This window comes from Carya illinoinensis, chromosome 11 (assembly GCF_018687715.1).
Source record: "Carya illinoinensis cultivar Pawnee chromosome 11, C.illinoinensisPawnee_v1, whole genome shotgun sequence".
NCBI lineage: Eukaryota > Viridiplantae > Streptophyta > Magnoliopsida > Fagales > Juglandaceae > Carya > Carya illinoinensis.
In genome coordinates, this window is record NC_056762.1 from 41961581 (window position 1) to 41981415 (window position 19835).

The following is a 19835-nucleotide window of genomic DNA, read 5'->3' on the forward strand; positions in this document are numbered from 1 at the left end:
TTGCCCATAAGTACTGCTCCACTATCACTCTTTGGGAAGTCAGTAAATCAGTCCCAATTAGGACACATGTAATAAGTACATCAGGAATCCATAATCCATTTATTGGAATGACAAATGGATAATGAACTTGTCAAGGCAAAGTCTGAATTTTCATATATGTTTATGACATTGGTTGTGGTGGGTTAATTCTTCTGTTGTCCCTTCAGCTTGGAACAATCATTCTTCTAGTGTCCTTTGTTGTGACAAAAGGAATACTCATCTTTGGCGAGTTTTCTCCCTATTGATGAACCATGTGATGTGGTCTGAGTTTTCGATTGAAAACCTTTCTTCTTTCCTAGATACCTCGACTGTGGTCTCTCCCTTGCTGTTAATACTTTACTTGATGTATCTAGCTATACCTGCTTATCTTTTCTATGATACTCATTGCTAATTAAAGAAGTAGATACAACGTCAAAACTGATTTTTTCCTTCCCATATAGTAATGTAATAATTAAGTACTCATATGTATCAGGCAATGAATTCAATAATAGTAAAGCCTTATCTTCATCTTAGATTTCAACATCCAAGTTTAATAAATCAACAAGAATTTGATTATTACTATTGAGATGTTCAGACATAAAAATACCTTCACGAAACTGAAATTTGAAGAGCTTTTTCTTCAAGTGCAAACGGCTCTTAATGCTCTTTTTTATGAACTTATCTTTCAATTTTTACCAAAGTTTACTTGCATTTGTCTCTCTCATGACAAAGTACTTCTGATCTTTGGTAAGGTATAACCGGATTGTACTATAAGCTCGGATATTAAGATTCCTTCAATCATTTTCGGTCATATCATTTGATTTTTCTTCTGACGCAATATCCAACTCTTGTTGGATCAAAACGTCCATAATTTTGCACTGCCACATGCTGAAGTTGTTTGTTCTATCAAAATTCTGAACTTCGAACTTAGCATTTGAAACTGTGGACCAACGCCTAGAGCTAATGACATTTCCAGAACTCCTATCCCTTCCAAAAATTTCCATATGAATTTAAAAAAAAATTAGACAATAAATTTCAAAATTGTAACCATATGGATGAGTCTAAAATAATCCAAATAGTTGGAAAGCACTATTTGATCGTTGAAATCAGACTCAAAATGGCTTAAATCAAGCCCAAAAAGGATATGAAAAACGGACGGTGTTGATTGTCTAGCGTGTGTGATACACGAACTGCAAAAGGGCGTCTGGGGCGCGTGGCGTACATGCGCAGAGAGCTCCAAGGGCGGGTGTCCTTCATGCGTCTTTAATGTCTGTGGCGTGTGGCGTACACGCTCAGAGAGCTCTTAGGGCGCGTGTCCTTCACGCGTCTTCAACCTCCAGTTGAGTGTGGGCGCGTGAGTTCACGGTCTGTCTTCTCAGGGCGCGTGTGTGCTCCTCTGACCCCCGTTTTCAATTCTTTTTGAGACAATAGATTCGTCTTGACGCGATGAACACCCTGGAGTTGTCAAAAGTTGATTTCGATCAACTTAATTTTTGGACAGCGCAAACTAAAGTTCTGATACCAATTGTTGCGCATCAAACCTGTCCAAAAATCACACAAGACGATATTTAAGTGGTTCAGCAATTTGTCTACGTCTACTAGAACCAAAATTTAATATATTTGTATGAGATTACAAATATTCAAAGTTTTCTCATGTCTATTCTCTCTGCTATTGTCCAATTGATTCACATATCAGAACTTTCATATTTATAGGAAAAGTTCTACTAACATCTTACTATATATCAGCTGAAATTGATGATTAATTGATGAGCTGCAATAATTATAGTTGATCTTGCAACATATAAGACGGTGCAAGTATGAGATTTTGGACGATGCATGTGCATAATCTTTTAATTTTTACATTCACACTTGGGTAGCTTTTTTCAACATGGCCAAAACACGCTTACATAGTATGACTGAGTCGTAAGACCCGTAGTTGTCTATAATAGACAACCGAGCTCTTCCCCCGATAAATTTGCGAGGCGACTATTGCAAACCACGCGAGGCCAATTGAAAAATACAGAGGTCAGTGACCCCACAAACAATGGCGTGGCTAGTTGACCCCCCAAGTCTCCTTCCTTGATCAAAAAACACTACTTCTGCACGGCATGGTCTAGTTGACCCCCAAGTCTCCTTCGTTGATAAACAAAACACCGTACTTTTGCATGGCGCAATCTCTGCTGCGTAGCTAGCTGCCTGATACAAGTATGAGTGGTAGAATTTACCTTCTTATTGCTTGCCTGCTGCTGTTACCCTACCTTGGTTTTCAGTCCACTCATGGTATCTCAAATATAATCCATCCAGGCCAATCGGTTAATGCCTCGAAGACCATTGTATCTGATAATGGAACGTTCGAACTTTGTTTCTTCTCTCCGGGAAATTCCACAAAGTATTATGTGGGAATCTGTTACAAGGAAGTTCCTGATGATAAGCACAACGTAGTTTGGGTGGCAAACAGAGAGTACCCATTCCCAAATGAGAGTCCTGTTCTTACCTTCAATCAGGATGGAACACTTGAATTATCCGATCAACACATGCGGTACAGTGTGGCTGATACTTCAACTAGCAACGCATCCTCTGCCAAGCTATTAGATATTGGCAATCTTATAATTCTGGCAAACAATGACACGGAGGTTTTGTGGCAAAGTTTTGATTTTCCCACTGACACAATTTTACCCGGAATTCTTTCAGCAGAGAATCCGAATCTATTTCACTTAACATCATGGAAAAGTACAGAAGACCCTGCTGGTGGCCCTTACAGCCTGACGATGGATTTCCTCCGATTGGAGGACGGTTATAAAATAAATTACTGGAACGATTCATTGTTGACTAAGTCTATCATGTGGCCTAGTAACCACACTTCCGATATTTCAAGAATGGTGTTAGATGTATCCGGGCAGCTTAAACTGCAGTCATGGTCAGAAGATGGCCAAATTTGGGTTCCGTTAAACTCATCCAGGTGTGGGGTCCGTGGTTTCTGCGGTGCTTTCAGCGTATGCAACGAGACTGTTGATGAATCGTGTAGCTGTTTAACAGGTTTCAAACCCCGTCGAATTGATGCTCGGGATCAAGGAAATTGGGGCAGTAGATGCGAGAGGGAAACTGATTTGAACTGCAGCGTTAACAATCATGATCATCAGAAAGTCGACTTTATTCACATGTATAATGTTGAATGGCCCGATAATGGTCTTCCGCAGTTGAATATTAACGAATCTGAGTGCGAGTCAACTTGCTTGAAAAACTGTTCTTGTGTTGCTTATGCATATGATTGTAATAATAAACGTCTGTCACGTCTCTGTAATTGCACAGTATGGGTTAGTGATCTGTCTAATCTGAAACAACTCTCTTTGAATGAAGGCAATGGAAAGGATTTCAATCTGAAACGTGCTATTCGGGATTTGGGAAATACCACAGGTAAGAAAAATACCAGAACTTATTATATGCTCCTTTTCAAAGCAAGTTTGCATTAACAAAAATCAGAGATACAGGAGAAGGGATGGAAATGATTTCAATGATCTGATACATATCTTTTTTATTTTTTCAGCTCATGTATTTATCGTTTTTAAATCACTCGATCATAAATTATTACACTCATGATGAAAAAGTTTATAAGTTAATGTTCTTAGTAACCATGGTTACTTTGGCACCATGTAAATAGTTTTCCATGTCTTTCTTTGTACTCAAAATGCTTGTGATCACTATCTCTCTTCCACCGTAGGCTCTAAATTAAGTCAAAACTGTAACTTTTAAAAATCTTGATTATCCTAATTTCCGGGCATAATCAATTCGTACGTGATGCATATATATATATATATATATATATATATATATATCTTTGTTTATTTCTCGGATTTCATTTTGCAGAATCAAATCCGAGCACTGGAAATCGGCCAGTTGCAGGAGATGATAAGAATCCAAAGCCCACTGGAAGTGGATATAGCTTTTGGACAATTGTTATACTGTCTGCATCTCTTGCAACACTTATATTGGCCCTTGTTGTTTATTATGTGAGAGGGGAGCTCTCCAGGAAGGGTAAGTAAATAATTATCCTCGACTTTAATATTTGAGCAATTGAATTATATATACTTTAATTAAAGGCATAAAAATGTGTTTTTTATCTCCTCAGGCCAGGAGAATTTGCTCCTATTAGATTTGGGCATGAACCTAAAGACTAATCATTCAGATCTTAGAAAAGTCATGACACGCGGCCATGGAGATGGCAGGAAAAGGGACGTCAAAATGCCTTTATTCAGTTTTTCGAGTGTTGCTGCTGCAACGGATAATTTCTCAGCTGCATATAAGCTAGGAGAGGGTGGTTTTGGACCTGTTTACAAGGTACGGTTCAATTTTTTTTTAAGATAAATATTATAGTCACAAATATAGATTTTATAAAAGTATTAATTAATCCACAAACTGATATGTGATACCTTAGATTTAATTTACGATAAAAGTAACTTTACAATTTAACATATTATATCAAACTATATAAATTTATAGGTTTATTTTACAAGACTTTTTGTGAAAAATATTTATCTTTCCGTAAACATAATGCTGAGGATGAGGACGTTACATGCAAGGTGCAAGGTTAACAATTTCCAGTAAACACCTTTCGATGTTAACAGACCCACCCAAACTGGCACATCCCAGTTTTTAGCCCTTGGATGGGGTATTTGTTGGGTTTTTGAAATCCTACATTGATATGTAAATAAGTGAGGATGTGCGACAGTTCTTAGGACTTTTTTTTCTAAGCTACAGTTCTTACGATTTGTTTGGATTTATGTCAATATTTAGGAATATATATAAATAGTAATAAAATAATTTAAAAATATTTGAAAACAGTTATATTTCCAACTTAAAGAATATAAGTGGTAAAGAGAGTTGACGGTCGACTTTGGCCATGTTGCTAGTCCGAGAGAATCATCGGCTGTACTATAATTTTGGGTTTGAGAGTGTAATTAGGCCTCATCTTCACAAATCTTGAAATCATCTCATTTCATCTTTATCTCATGTCATTTTAGCATCTAAATATTATTAAAATATAAATATTTTTTAATTTCGAATTTTACATCAAATCATTATCTAATCATTATAATTTTTTCAAACTTTCAAATAAAATATAAAAAATAATTCAACTTTTTCAAATCTCAAAATATAAATAATATTAAAAAAATTATATTATAATAATATTTTAATTTTATAATATTTTAATTTTCTTTCTCTCTTATTTTTTAAAATTTTATAAAACATCTTAATTCAAACTATTTTCATTATTATTCACAAATTATTTCACTATCATTCGTAAATTTCTCGTGTAGTATCAAAATCTTCATGTCTGAAATCTGGCCTTGCCATTTTTAAATCTTGCTACGGATCGTAGCCTACGGTACTCTTCATCTTCTGTTCTTTTCTCGTCTTTTTAACAAGAAAAACATGCAACTTCAGGGAGTATTGTCTAAAGGGGGCGAGGTAGCTGTGAAAAGGCTTTCAAGAAGATCTGGGCAAGGCTGGGAGGAGCTAAAAAACGAAGCAATGCTCATAGCCGAGCTCCAACACAAGAATCTAGTTAAACTTTTGGGCTGCTGCATTGAGCGAGATGAAAAGATACTGGTTTATGAGTATATGCCCAATAAAAGCTTGGATTTCTTCCTTTTCGGTCTGTAATTTCTCATGTTTTGAAATGTGTGAGATTTACTTTTGTATTACTTTTATGGTCCTCTGTATGTGGTCCACTGATTTTGTACCATAATTTACTTGTATGCATGCAAATTAGATCCAGAAAAGCGCAGAATCTTGGATTGGGGGACACGGGTTCGAATCATAGAAGGAGTTGCTCAAGGGATTCTTTATCTCCATCAGTATTCCAGGTTGAAGATTGTTCATAGGGATCTCAAGGCTAGTAATATCTTGTTGGATATGGACATGAATCCCAAAATATCTGATTTTGGAATGGCAAGAATCTTTGGAGGAAACGAGTCAGAAGCAAATACGAATAGGATTGTTGGCACTTAGTAAGTAATAAACAACAGAACTTGTGAATCATAAAAACAATGTAATAGTATACATACTTGCTGATATACACATAACTCATCCAACTAACGATATCTTTTCTCTTGGATGATGGTTTTCAGCGGTTACATGTCTCCTGAATATGCTCTGGATGGCCTCTTTTCAATCAAATCTGATGTCTTCAGCTTTGGTGTCTTGTTGTTAGAGATTGTGAGTGGCCGGAAGAACACTGGTTTTTATCTGACCAACTCTTTCCATCTTATTGGTTATGTGAGTATTCCTCTTTGCACTTTCTGTTACAAAAATTTGAGAACTTTTTGAGTTTCCTCCAATTTATGATGATATTTTGCTTTGTCGGATTTGAAAGGCCTGGGACTTATGGAAGAGTAACAGGGGATGGGACTTGGTGGATTCACTACTCAATGATATTAACATACCCCCTAAGCATATGGTATTGAGATTTGTGAACGTAGGTCTCCTCTGTGTCCAAGAAAGTGCAGCGGACAGACCTACCATGTCCGACGTTGTTGCAATGCTTGGCAATGAAAGTGTAGTTCTGGATTATCCCAAACAACCTGCTTTCTTGAACGTGAGAATGGTGGTGAGGGCAAAGCCAGTTAATAGCATGATAGAAATGTGTTCTGTAAATGATGTAACGAATTCAGTGGCTGAAGGTCGGTAACGTTGCAACTTCCACCTATGACCCTCGGGCTAAAATATCCGACTGAATCATCGGATTCCCTATTGTTCGGATGGATACCATGAAAATATATAGGAAAAATTTAGTTGGAAATGATTCTGCGTACCAATACGTGTACTCATCCAATGTGATTGATTAGAAGGTAGACTCTATTGAAAATAGTGCCAATTTAAATTTTAAATATGAATACATCAATATTAATAATTGATACATGAATTTGTTTATATGTAACAAAACTCATATGTATATCATTAATTCTAGGAATTGACACTATGTTCTTATATATTTGGTTTTCGTTCCAACTCTGCGACAAATAAATTGAAAGAGACTTTTGTACCTAGTTCATTAAAGTATAGGTCAATTTTACACTAGATTAACTAGTACTCTCTCCTCCCACAAACTCCTAATCGGGTTGCCTCGCACAACATTATTAATAACGTTCCTATGTCAAAAATTTATTATTCCTTAAATCAACAATAAAAACTATAGGTCCAAATATGGTCCACTTGATGAATATTATGTAAATTTTATTTTATATATTTAACTCCATCCCACTAAATAAAAATAAAAATAAAACGACGTGATTCGCATTTGAGTTTGTTGTCCTCAAGTTTTTGAAAAGCATGAAGGAGAGAACTCGAGGAGACTGGGAGAGGAGTAACAAGCTGGTTGCAACTCAGCAATCAACATCTCCTTTAACAAGCAATTAATAATTGCTGACTGGAAAGTGGACAGGACACGGTTTCTACCCTTGACCAATCCATTCAGATCTCCCTCACCGTATCGTTTAGTAATCCAGAAACAGTGTCGTGGAGGCTTTGAACACCTCTCTCTGGGGGAAAATCCAAATCCAAGTCTGCTGATGTCGAGTGATTGCCAGCTTCGTGATAGGAGGAGGAACTCAATCTTCTTTCCTTCACTCCCAGCCCCATTCTTCTCTGTCTCGACTAATCACTTTCTCTCTTTTTAGTTTTTGTGTTTATTTTCTCTCCATTTTTGTCATAATTCAAATGTTTTCTATCACCGTCCACTCGTTATCACTAGAAACGCGTCGTGTTTTTTGCTAGGATTGTTGCCCTTGATCTGTCAAAAGGGTGTCGCTATCCCAATTAACATCGACGGTGGAGGCTCAGTTACCCAACACATACATGTCATCACATGATTTTAAGGTAGTGTTTTGGCCGTCTCTACTACTCAAGAGGGAAATCCTATTTCAACCTATATCCGTTCTCTTTACTTCCATTTAATTTTTGTGTTGGTAATTTTGTAGGTGAAAGGAAGATAGTGCTACAGAAGTCGTCCAACTTAAGCCATGCTAGACCCCCCTCATCGAATACCCGTCACTAGTTGCGATTTGATCTCAGGCTTCATGAGCCGTTTTTAGAAAACATTATAACACCCCAACAAATATACTCATTGCTCAATCGTGTTGTGCCTCGCAGAACCTCTAGCTCTTCTGGGCAATCCCCTCGTGGGACATTTGCTTACTGATGGAGCTTACCTAAAGTTGAGTGTCGTCACGAAGTTTTTCCAATTCATAGCTATTTTGTTCATGGTTGACCCAAGAGTTTGGCCGCGACGTCTGCGACTCAGAAGAATTTGGTGTGTTGTGGTTGTGGAAATCAACTCCACCCATTTTAAACCAATCATTTATGGATTACTATCTTTTCTACTTCTCAAAACTTAAAATCTAGAAACAAGAGTGAAAAAGTCGAAGCAAAAGATGTGAACACATGGAATCAAAATACGCGTTCTCTTCATATATCTCAACTTGTGGGCATCTACTATATACCCGCCTTACTTCCACTGAATCAAAAGGAGATCAACCATTTACTAGAAAAACAATTGTTAGAATGGAGATCAACCATTTACTAGAAAAACAATTGTTAGAATGCACAGCGAAAAGTACCTCAAGGTCAGCTTATAAAGTTGTTCTACAAGTTTCTTCAAATCAACAAAAGTTTTCACTTAGTGGTAAAGTGTACTACTAGAGTAACGCTTTAATAATCTACAGTCTAAATACTATCTTAAGAGAGAACAAAAGAGAGAGCTTTTTCTGATTGATTAACTAGAATCAAAAGAGGGGGGCTATATATAGGCCCCTAGAAGGCCAGCCTTAATCTGCATGTAACGCATGGCTTATGCGTTAGGTAGAGAAAAGGATGGGTCTGCCCCACGTGGGCGGCCCTCCAATTAACATCTCCCACTCGCACACAGTGGGCATGATCCCAGGTCAGCATCTCTCTAATATTTTCAATCTTATTCATACAAGTAAATAGGCCGTGCGACCACCAAGCATATCTATAGAAAGGTGGGGGTACATACACTAAATCTCTCCTAGAGAAGACTAGCATAGTAACATCCCTAAAGTGTTTGGTTATGTCCTAGATTCATTCGATCGCATCAGTTCAAGCATTTTCGAAACCCTCTTGAGTTTCAGAAAAACTCATAACAATGCTTGACTATCTCTAAATCATTTCAATATGTTCACAACTTTAGTCACTACCAGTATATAGCGTCATAGTTTGACGTCAGCAAACACTATCGAAGATGCGATATCGAAGAATCTTTCCTTTGCACTCATATCATTCAATTTTGGTCAAACCGCTTTCCCAACAATGCCTCTTTAGACCGTATTAATCATGGCCATAGATAACATGCCAAAGTAGCAGACATTATAACCTTCATCTTGTGACATAGTCAAAAGTAAAGGACACTTAAAAAATGAGACTCACACAGTGAGAAAGAGGGAAACAATTTACTCACTTACTCATTTGGTCGAATAAGTACATGTAGTATGAAACACATGCTACGGTGGATTTCTCTTTCTCAAAGAGCATATGTCTATATCAATACGGTACAGATCTTAGTCTAGCTGCTTCTTAAGCGTCTAACCCCGAGTTCTTCTATTTGCTCGCCTCCAAGGCGTCAAAGAGGATCTCATATCTGGCTAACCACAGGTTACATAGGTTGTGGGGTAACCCATGCATAGTCCTCTCATTGGACCTGATCTTAGCTCCCACTAAAATCGACATATCTTTGTGTTAACTAACTTATATATTTGGACAAGTATGTAAGAACACGATGTCTCATCTCTACTCGCTAAACCAACTGCATAGCATATAACAGGCCGAGTACACATCATTGCGTACATCAGACTACCCACAGCATTAGCATAAGGGACACGTGCCATCTTTTCCTTTTTTATTTGAGTCTTAGGACATAACTTTTTAGATAAGTTCTCGCTTTTTGCCACAGGGGTGTCAATGTGTTTACATTCATTCATTAGGAAACGCTCGAGGACTTTCTTTATGTAAGTCTGTTGGGAGAAACACAAAAGTCTCTTCGAGCGATCTCTGTAGATCTTAACCCCCAGAATGTATTCTGCTTCACCCATATCCTTCATCTCAAAATTGAAGGATAACCACTCTTTTGTGGCGACTATCAACCCTTTATCATTTCCAGCTAGTAGTATGTCGTTAACATATAATGACAACATAATGAAACTCTTCTTGGACCTTTTGACATAGACACAATGGTCCTCTGTGATCATCGTAAACCCATTTGAAAGAACGGCTCGATGGAATTTGAGGTACCATTGCCTAGATGATTGTGTTAGGCCATATGTTGATCGTTTGAGCTTGCATACTTTGTGCTCTTGACCTTTGACCACAAAACCCGTTGGTTGATCCATATAGATCTCCTCATCTAGTTCTCTATTGAGAAATGATGTCTTAACATCCATTTGGTAGAGTTTCAAATCCATATTTGCTACTATAGCTAGAATCAGGTGAATTGAAGCAAACCTCACCACTGGTGAAAAAGTTTCCTCATAGTCTATACCCTCCTACTGGGTATATCCTTTCGCCACTAAGCGAGCTTTGTACTTATCTATTGATCCATCCGACTTGCGTTTGACTTTTAGAACCCATTTGTTCTCAATAGTCTTACGCCCTGTCGATAGATCAACCAGATCCCAAACTTGGTTCATCTTCATAGACTCAATTTTATCATTAAGAGCTTTCATCCACTCATCTTTAGTAGAAGATGAGAGAGCCTCATGAATTGTCCTAGGCTCGTCATCATCATGCAGAGCTACCATAAAAGCTTCTCCTTCAATCTCAAAACAACGACGAGGAATACTTTCACGTGTGCTTCTACGCGGCTGAGGTTGTTGTGATTGATTGACAAGCGGTGTGCTCACACTCGGATTTAAGTCCTTTTTATCATTTGTAGGAGTTTGAAGAATTTCTTCCTCATTCTCAACTAAATTCCTTGGAGCACTTTCCTCTTGTTCCACAATCTCATGAAGTTCTAAACTCCTATCAACCTCACCTCTACTTGGAAATTCATTTTCAATGAAGTCCACATCTCGTGATTCAATTTCAGATACACTTCCATCAGTTTGTTCACCTATTAACACATACCCTTTAGAGTGTTCTGAGTACCTTATAAAGATACACTTCTTCCCTCTAGGGCCTAATTTCCCATACTTATGAGAAAGATTATGAACAAAACCCGTTGAACCCCATGGCCGCAAGTTACTCAAATTGGATTTTTCGCCGGTCCATAGTTCATATGGGGTGGAAATTACTGATTTGGAGGGCACTCCGTTAAGAATGTAGGCAGCAGTCAAAAGTGCATCTCTCCAAAAAGAAATTGGTAGGTTTGCTTGTGCCATCATTGACCTAACTATCTCAAGCAGTATTCGATTTCTCCTTTCCACCACACCATTTTGTTGTGGCGTACTTGGCATCGTTAACTGTCTTTTGATTTCTTTTTCATCACAGAGCCTTTTAAATTGTTCAGAAAGATATTCTCGTCCTCGGTCAGTTCTTAGAGTTTTTAAACTCTTATCTAACTGATTTTCGACCATTCTTAGATATCGCCTAAAACATTCCAATGCTTTAGATTTATGGGAGATTAAGTAGACATGACCGTAATGTGAAAAATCATCTATAAAAGTGATGAAGTAGACACCTTCGTGTCTTGCCCTCACACTCATTGGACCACAGATGTTTGAGTGGACTAATTACAGTGAAAAAGATGCCCTAATGGCTTTTCCAAACGGTTTTCTCTTAGCTTTTCCCATTAGACAATGTTCACACGTGGGCAAGATGACTTTAGGGAGATTGCTTATCAGGTCTTTTCTAGCTAATCGAGTCATTCTATCTTGTCCTATATGGCCAAGCCTAGCATGCCATGTGTATGAATCCAAATTATTAATAGATGAAGAAAGAAAAATAATAGATTTATTTATATTAGAATAAACCAAATCCAATATCATAAAACCGTCTTGAAGAAAAGCATTGCCATAAAACATATGGCCCAAATGAAAGGAAACATAATTGTTTTAAAAAACAATCCGAAAACCAAGTTTTAATAGAGTAACAACTGAAAGTAAGTTTCATCGGATCTCGGGAGCATATAGCACATTGTGGAGGAAAAGAATGCGGCCACCCCGCAAGTCCAGCTTGTAGGTACCAAGTCCCAGTACCTCCACGCTAGCTCCATTTCCCACCTTGATATCACGGCTCCCAGTTGGAATCCGGTGATACTCCACAAATCCGACTCTATCTCGCGCTATGTGCTCGGTCGCTCCTGAATCAACAGTCCACAAAGGATAGGAGTCAGCAACCATCATATGCCTAGTTACAAAAACAATGCGAGAAAAGTCAGAGTGTACCTTCTTCGGCTCAGTGCAGTCACGAGCGAAGTGGTCAATCTTTCTGCAATTGAAGCACTCTAATTTTGACTTGTTTTTCCCGCGCTTGCCCCTCTTGGTGCGCTGAGAAGTTCCTGACACTTTTTTAATATGTCTAGCAGCCACTCCATTCTTGGACTTCTTGTGCTTAGGCCTTGATGCCTTGCGCGGACCAGCATTAGCCACATAGGCGTATGATTGGGCTTAGTAGCCTCTAGGCGCTCAGCCTCCAATTCCAAGTGACGCGAGATATCATCAAAGTCTTTGATATTCTCGTTATGCGTAAGGTTCTGGCTCATATTCTCCCAAGAATTCGGTAGTGATCTTATCATTGCCTGTACTTGCTGTTTATCTGTCAGGTTATTTCCTGCCGACCTAAGTTCGCGGATCATAGTTGACATAGCCCTAAGATGCTGCTTCATCGTGTGGTCAGGGCACATTTTATAGGAGTTGAACCTCACGGTTAATCCACGCAACCTAGTGGCTGAAGTTCCACCAAACTTCAACTTCAAAGCCTCACACATGCTTTGGGCAGTGTCATAGACCTCGAACTCACACATTAGATCATTGCGCATGTTGCTTAACATAATTATGCGCGCGCACCGATTTTTCTTAGCCCATTGGATATAGGCTTGTTGATCTATCTTGTTTTATTCCGAGTTCCCTTCCCCGGACATAGTAAGGGTGTGAGATAAGGCCTCCAAGACCTCTTGCTCATCTAAGACATATTGGATCTTGCGATGCCACATGTCATAGTTTTCCCCATCTAATTTCTCCCATTTATTTAAGTCGGCAACAATATTCTTGGATGTCATTTCACTACAATACGCAAAGAATGGATATTACTCACACACCTAAGAAATCTGCCGCGTCTTTTCAAATTAGAAAAAGAATAATTTAGACATGTCGCAAGATTGAAAAATCGCTAGGCTTCAGAATCATCTCTTGAGCCACAATATCCAATTATTAGATTTCTAGCTCAATTCCCGCGCAAATTTAAAAAAAAAAACAAATATGAGAGAATTTATCATCATAAATCTCAACCATACTCCCACTATCTTAAATAGTCATCTAGGCCTAGTCACATGTAAAGACATAACCTACTAAAATCGCAGTAACCTTTTGGGCTAGTCTACAAGGATAGCTACCCAGGCCATGGTAACCTGTTGGGCCAGTCTACAAAAATGGTTCATATGAGACCATTACAGTCCATTTTTCTTGTTCCATCAGTGCATTTACAGTTCTTACTGGGGTTGCCATGGTCTTTTGGCTATACAGTGCATTTACAGTTCTTACTGGGGTCACTGCAATTCTTTCAGCCTATCATTCACACTGACAATTCTAACTAAGACTACTTAGTGGTATTTTCTATTTTATCACTTAAAAGAAATAAAGACTAATGTCTAAACATTCAAGTCTAACATTCATAGATGATAAAATAATCATATTTCCACATGTTCAATACACACATACATGTTATCACATTTAATCTCAAAATTAAATAAAAGATCACATGTAATGTAACATTATGGAAAAAAATAGCATGAAAACAAACAAATATTCACATGTTATCATATTTAATCTATAACATTAAATACAATTTCACATGTAATATAACAATATATCTAAGCATATATTAAATCATGCCAAAATTTTTTTTTTCTGCTTTAAAAAAAACTTACAGAAAAATAAAAAATACTGGGCTTAAAAACCCAGTCCCCCCCTTTTTTTCTGATTAAACCCAAAACAAAGTGGGCCGAAGGGCCCAAACCCAACCCGGCCCATTAGAGGGTAGATGACTCCAGTCATCTTCTTCCTCTCGCAAGTTACTGTTCACGTGAACAGTAACTCAGAAAAAAAATTAATTTCAGCTGCCGTTTATGGACGTCACCGACTCCTCCGATTGCCGGAAACTGCTTCCAGAGGAAGCTGGGTGCTACCGCATCACCTAGGTGGTGCTAGCAGCACCGAGCCGGCGCTGCTCTGGTGCGTGCAGCACAGACCCGTCGCTGCTCTGGTGCGTGCAGCATCGAGCCGGCGCTGCTCTGGTGCTGGCAGCACCCCTCTGGTGCGCGCAGCACCAAGGTAGTGCTCGTAGCACCACTGTGGTGCCCCCACGGTGCTACGTGCACCGTGGGCTCCCACCGGTGCTTGCTGCACCATGGTGCATGCAGCACCATTACAGGGGTGCCGCGCACAATCCTTTGGTGGGCGCTGCACCATCTGGTTCAGGTGGTGCGCGCTGCACCACCGAATGCAGAGGTGGTGCTTTTTGCACCATTGTGTGTGGGTGAGTGCAGCGGTGCTACACAGCAGCTTAGCCCAATTTTTTTTTTATTAAAAAAATGCAATACCACATGTGCGCAAATCACATAAAAAACACAATCATAGTTTACATGCATATATCAAAAAGAAACTAGAAGCAATTATAAAAGCTCTGATGCCAATGTTAGAATGCACAGCGGAAAGTACCTCAAGCTCAGCTTATAAAGTTGTTCTACAAGTTTCTTCATATCAATAAAAATTTTCACTTAGTGGTAAAATATACTATTAGAGTAACGTTTTAATAATCTACAGTCTAAATATTATCTTAAGAGAGAATAAAAGAGAGCTTTTTCTAATTGATTCACCAGAATCAAAAGAAGGGGCTATATAACCCCCTAGACAACTGGCCCTTAATCTGCATGTAATGCATGGCTTAGGTGGAGAAAAGGATGGGTCTGCCCCACGTGGGCGGCCCTCCAATTAACATCAATGAATGCCTTTGCCTGTCTTTTTGTATACTTTTTATTATTCTCCCTCTTAGAAACCTCCATTCCGCTGGGTAGTCTCACTCCAAGTCGATCAATCAGAGACGGCGACACTTTAGGTTCAACTGATGGAAGATTTGCATTGGGATTTTTCAGCCCACGTAGTTCAAAGAGCCGATACGTGGGAATATGGTACGTGATATCTTCTGGGACAGTTGTGTGGGTGGCTAACAGAAACACTCCTCTTAAAGATCACTCCGGAGTTCTAACGGTCACCAATGAAGGTGTTCTTGCCCTTCTCAATGGCACACATAATATTATTTGGTCAACTAATACATCAAGAACAGTAGAAAATCCAGTTGCACAGCTCTTGGATACCGGAAATCTCGTTGTGAAGGATGGAAATATCGATGGCCCAGATAGATTTTTTGTGGCAGAGTTTTGATTATCTTTGTGACACATTCCTACCGGAAATGAAGCTTGGAAGGAACTTAATTACTGGTCTTGATTGGTTCATATCATCTAGTAAGAGCACGGAAGATCCTGCTCGAGGTTATTTTACACTACGGTTAGATCCTCGTGGGCTTCCATAAGGGGTTATTATGAAGGGGAATACCATTAGGGCTAGAGCGGGGTCATGGAACGGTCTGAGTCTTACAGGACGTTCGGGGTTAAATCCGAATCCAGTGTTAGATTATAAATTCGTGATGAATAAGAACGAGGTCTACTATAAGTTCAAACCCGAAAACAGTTCAATTTTCTCAAGATATGTAATAACTCCATCAGGCGTTGTGCAGCGATTTACATGGATGGATCGAACTGTTGAGTACTGTGGAGTCTGATCCACATCGCTCGAGCAGAGGCATTGGTCGCTCGAGCAAAATCAGGCAGAGTCGAACGCTCGATGTTAGCTCGACAGTGAGCTCGAGCAGGAGGCTTTCGCTCAAGCGAAGGCATTGGCCACTCGAGCGAAGTCAGGCAGAGTTGAATGCTCGATGTCAGCTTGACAGTGAGCTCGAGCAGGATGCGGAAGGGAAGTTCGCTCGACGCGCGCTCGATACGCCGCTCGAGCAAACATGCATTTTTAGGGTTTCCGCCGTTTGAACTATATATATATATGATGTTTTACTTCATATGGCTGGTTACTGTTGACACGAAAACACTGTGGAAAAATAGTGTTGAGATCCATCTTGTAGTGTGATATTCCTCAATAATAAAATCCTCTGCAGCTCCCGTGGACGTAGGCAATTTGCCGAACCACGTACATCTTGTGTCGTGTGTGATTGCGTGTGTGATTGTTTTTCTCGTTCGTTATTATTTTTAAATTCATTGTCATCGTTTTTCACAACAATTGGTATCAAGAGCCAAGGTTCGGGTCTGAGGAGAAACGATGGCTGGAGATGATTTGAAGGTATTGGGGATCGAGAAGTTTGATGGCACGGATTTTGGATACTCGAGGATGCAGATAGAGGACTACCTCTATGGGAAGAAACTTCATCTTCCACTATTGGGGTAGCAACCGGAGAAGATGGATGATGCTAATTGGAACCTGTTGGATCGACAGGTTCTGGGGGTTATTCGATTAACCCTGTCGAGATTCGTTGCACACAACGTCATCAAGGAGAAGACGACTGCGGATCTCATGGAGGCTTTGTCAGGTATGTATGAAAAGCCGTCAGCGAATAACAAGGTACATTTAATGAAAAAGTTATTCAATTTAAAAATGGCAGATGGTACTTCTGTTGCACAGCATCTGAATGATTTTAATACTATCACAAATCAATTGTCGTCTGTTGAAATTGAATTTGATGATGAGATACGTGCACTGATACTATTGGCTTCATTGTCAAATAGTTGGGAAGTCATGAGAATGGCTGTTAGTAATTCTGCTGGTAAAACTAAACTGAAATATGATGATATTTGTGATTTGATTTTGGCTGAGGAGGTGCGCATGAAAGATTCAGGTGAGACATCGGGTTTGAGTTCAGCCCTAAATGTTGATTCTCGAGGGAGATCACATGACAAGAACTCAAACAGAGGAAGATCAAAATCAAAGTACAGGGGCAAGAGCAAGTCGAGGCCTGGTCAGCAGGCAACTTGTTGGAATTGTGGCAAAGCTGGCCACATAAAGAAGAACTGCAAAAACCCCAAGAAGACGGAGAATGATAGTGCTAATGTGGTAACTGAAGAAGTACAGGATGCACTATTGCTTGCAGTTCATAGTCCAGTTGATGACTGGATACTGGATTCAGGGGCTTCCTTCCATACATCTTCCCATCGAGAGCTAATGCGGAACTATGTTGCAGGTGATTTTGGGAAGGTGTATTTGGCTAATGGTGAGACTTTGAACGTAGTGGGGATGGGAGACATTGATATTGCACTCCCTGGCAAGAACAAATGGACCTTGCAAAAGGTCAGGCACATTCCTGAGTTGAAGAAGAACCTCATTTCTGTTGGGCAGCTTGATGAGTGTGGTCATTCAGTGGTGTTCTCAGATAGCACCTGGAAGGTCACAAAAGGGGCATTGGTACTAGCTCGGGGTAAGAAAACTGGTACACTGTATATGACTACTGGTTTAATTGACACTATTGCTACTACTGTTGCAGAAAGCACAGCAGATTTGTGGCATTGTAGGCTTGGCCATATGAGTCAGAAGGGCATGACGAAACTTCTGTCTAGAGGCAAGCTATCAGAACTGAAGACAGTTGATCTCAGTATGTGTGAGAGTTGTGTGATGGGGAAACAAAAGAAGGTCAGCTTCTTGAAAAGTGAAAGGACGCCTAAGACAAGAAGACTTGATCTTGTGCACACAGACGTGTGGGGTCCTTCCCCAGTGGCATCTCTTGGAGGTTTTCGCTACTATGTTACGTTCATTGATGACCATAGTAGGAAGGTATGGGTTTATTTTTTGAAACATAAATCTGAAGTATTCAATGTTTTCAAAATTTGGAAAGCCATGGTTGAGACAGAGACAGGCCTGAAACTGAAATGTTTGAGGTCTGACAATGGTGGTGAGTATGTTGATGGCGGGTTCAAGGAGTATTGTGCAGCTTTGGGTATCAAAATGGAGAAGACCATTCCTGGGACACCACAGCAAAATGGAGTTGCTGAGCGCATGAACAGAACTATCAATGAGCGTGCTAGAAGCATGAGGCTACACGCTGGACTACCACCCACTTTCTGGGCAGATGCAGTCAGCACTGCCGTTTATTTGATAAACAGAGGGCCATCAGTTCCACTGGATTGTGGATTGCCTGAGGAGGTTTGGAGCGGGAAAGAGGTTAAGTTTTCTCACCTTAAAACTTTTGGTTGTCTTTCTTATGTGCTTGTTGATTCTGATACTCGCAGTAAACTTGAGGTTAAGTCAAAGAAATGCTATTTCATTGGCTATGGAGACGAGGCATTTGGCTATCGTTTTTGGGATGATCAGGGTCGGAAAATCATCAGAAGCAGGAATGTAATTTTCAATGAGAAAATGATGTACAAGGATAAGTCTAGTACAGCTTCTATAGTAGCTCCTCAGGAGTCCGAGTTTGTAGGATTGGATGACCTACCAGAGGTCATAGTGCAGTGTAGAGATGTGAGTGACGGGGAGAGTGGGTCCAGTGCACCCATTCCTATTATTCCGCAGACAGTTTCAGAACCGTCTACTCCTACAGTTGCAGTTTGCAGGTCAGTTAAGACTATACGTCCTCCATAGCTTTGAATTACATTTTGTTGACAGATGGTGGAGAACCACAGAGTTATGAAGAAACCTTGCGAGATGAGAATTCTAACAAGTGGGAGCTGGCCATGAAGGATGAGATGGATTCCTTGTTAGGGAATCAGACATGGGAGTTGACAGAACTTCCATCAGGGAAGAATGCATTACACAACAAGTGGGTGTACCAGGTGAAAACTGAGCATGACGGCAGTAAGAGGTACAAAGCTAGACTTGTTGTAAAAGGCTTTCAGCAAAAGCAGGGTATTGATTACTCTGAGATCTTTTCTCCTGTGGTGAAGATCACAACTATCAGGATGGTATTTGTGACGCCCCCAAATTCCGTTTGGGATCGGACGGACATTTGAAGCGTCGAGACATGCAACACAAGGTTACCTGCCCCCGTTCATGACATATAAGATGCAATATTCCTAACATGCATCTAACAATATGCAATATTCGCAGCGGATAAATTTTTTCTTTAGCAATACTATGCACCAAATTGAAAATATCCCAAATGCTTAAAACATACTTCATTAATAAAAATCCATTGAACAACTAAGATCACAACACTAGTCCAAAATGATTATGATCCAAAAAGTAGTAGAGATGCAACTCAATCGTACAAGTAGTAATTTACGTTAATTACTATATCAACATTTATGTCGCACCGTCACTTAGTCAACTGTGTCTAGTTGATCAGCTCCTGATTCTCCTTCAAGTCCTGTAACAAGATCTACCATTCGGGGGGAATGGTAGTTGGGACTACCAAAGTGAGATTTGATTACAAATCTCAGCAAGTTAACAAAAAACTTCCATACAGACTAATGATACATGTATGACAGTAAAAGCATAAATGCATAATCAAATTCATAAGTAATTAAAGCATAACTTAGCGTACAACATAGCATAATTGACATAGCTTAAATTGAATCATGAACTGAACTTGACTTGACA

At 39.5% G+C, this 19835-nt stretch overlaps 2 protein-coding genes across 2 annotated transcripts; both read left to right on the plus strand.

Moving 5' to 3' along the window:
- Positions 1-2009: 2009 nt before the first annotated feature.
- LOC122282769 (G-type lectin S-receptor-like serine/threonine-protein kinase At4g03230) lies at positions 2010-7007 on the plus strand. Its single transcript, XM_043094783.1, has 7 exons — positions 2010-3432; positions 3883-4050; positions 4145-4353; positions 5461-5671; positions 5789-6026; positions 6147-6294; positions 6392-7007. Exons 1-7 carry the CDS (start codon positions 2226-2228, stop codon positions 6704-6706), a joined length of 2496 nt encoding a protein of 831 aa, XP_042950717.1. The 5' UTR covers positions 2010-2225; the 3' UTR covers positions 6707-7007.
- Positions 7008-7919: 912 nt separating this feature from the next.
- Positions 7920-15922, plus strand: LOC122282774 (G-type lectin S-receptor-like serine/threonine-protein kinase At4g27290). Its single transcript, XM_043094788.1, has 2 exons — positions 7920-8564; positions 15179-15922. Exons 1-2 carry the CDS (start codon positions 8458-8460, stop codon positions 15621-15623), a joined length of 552 nt encoding a protein of 183 aa, XP_042950722.1. The 5' UTR covers positions 7920-8457; the 3' UTR covers positions 15624-15922.
- Positions 15923-19835: the final 3913 nt, after the last annotated feature.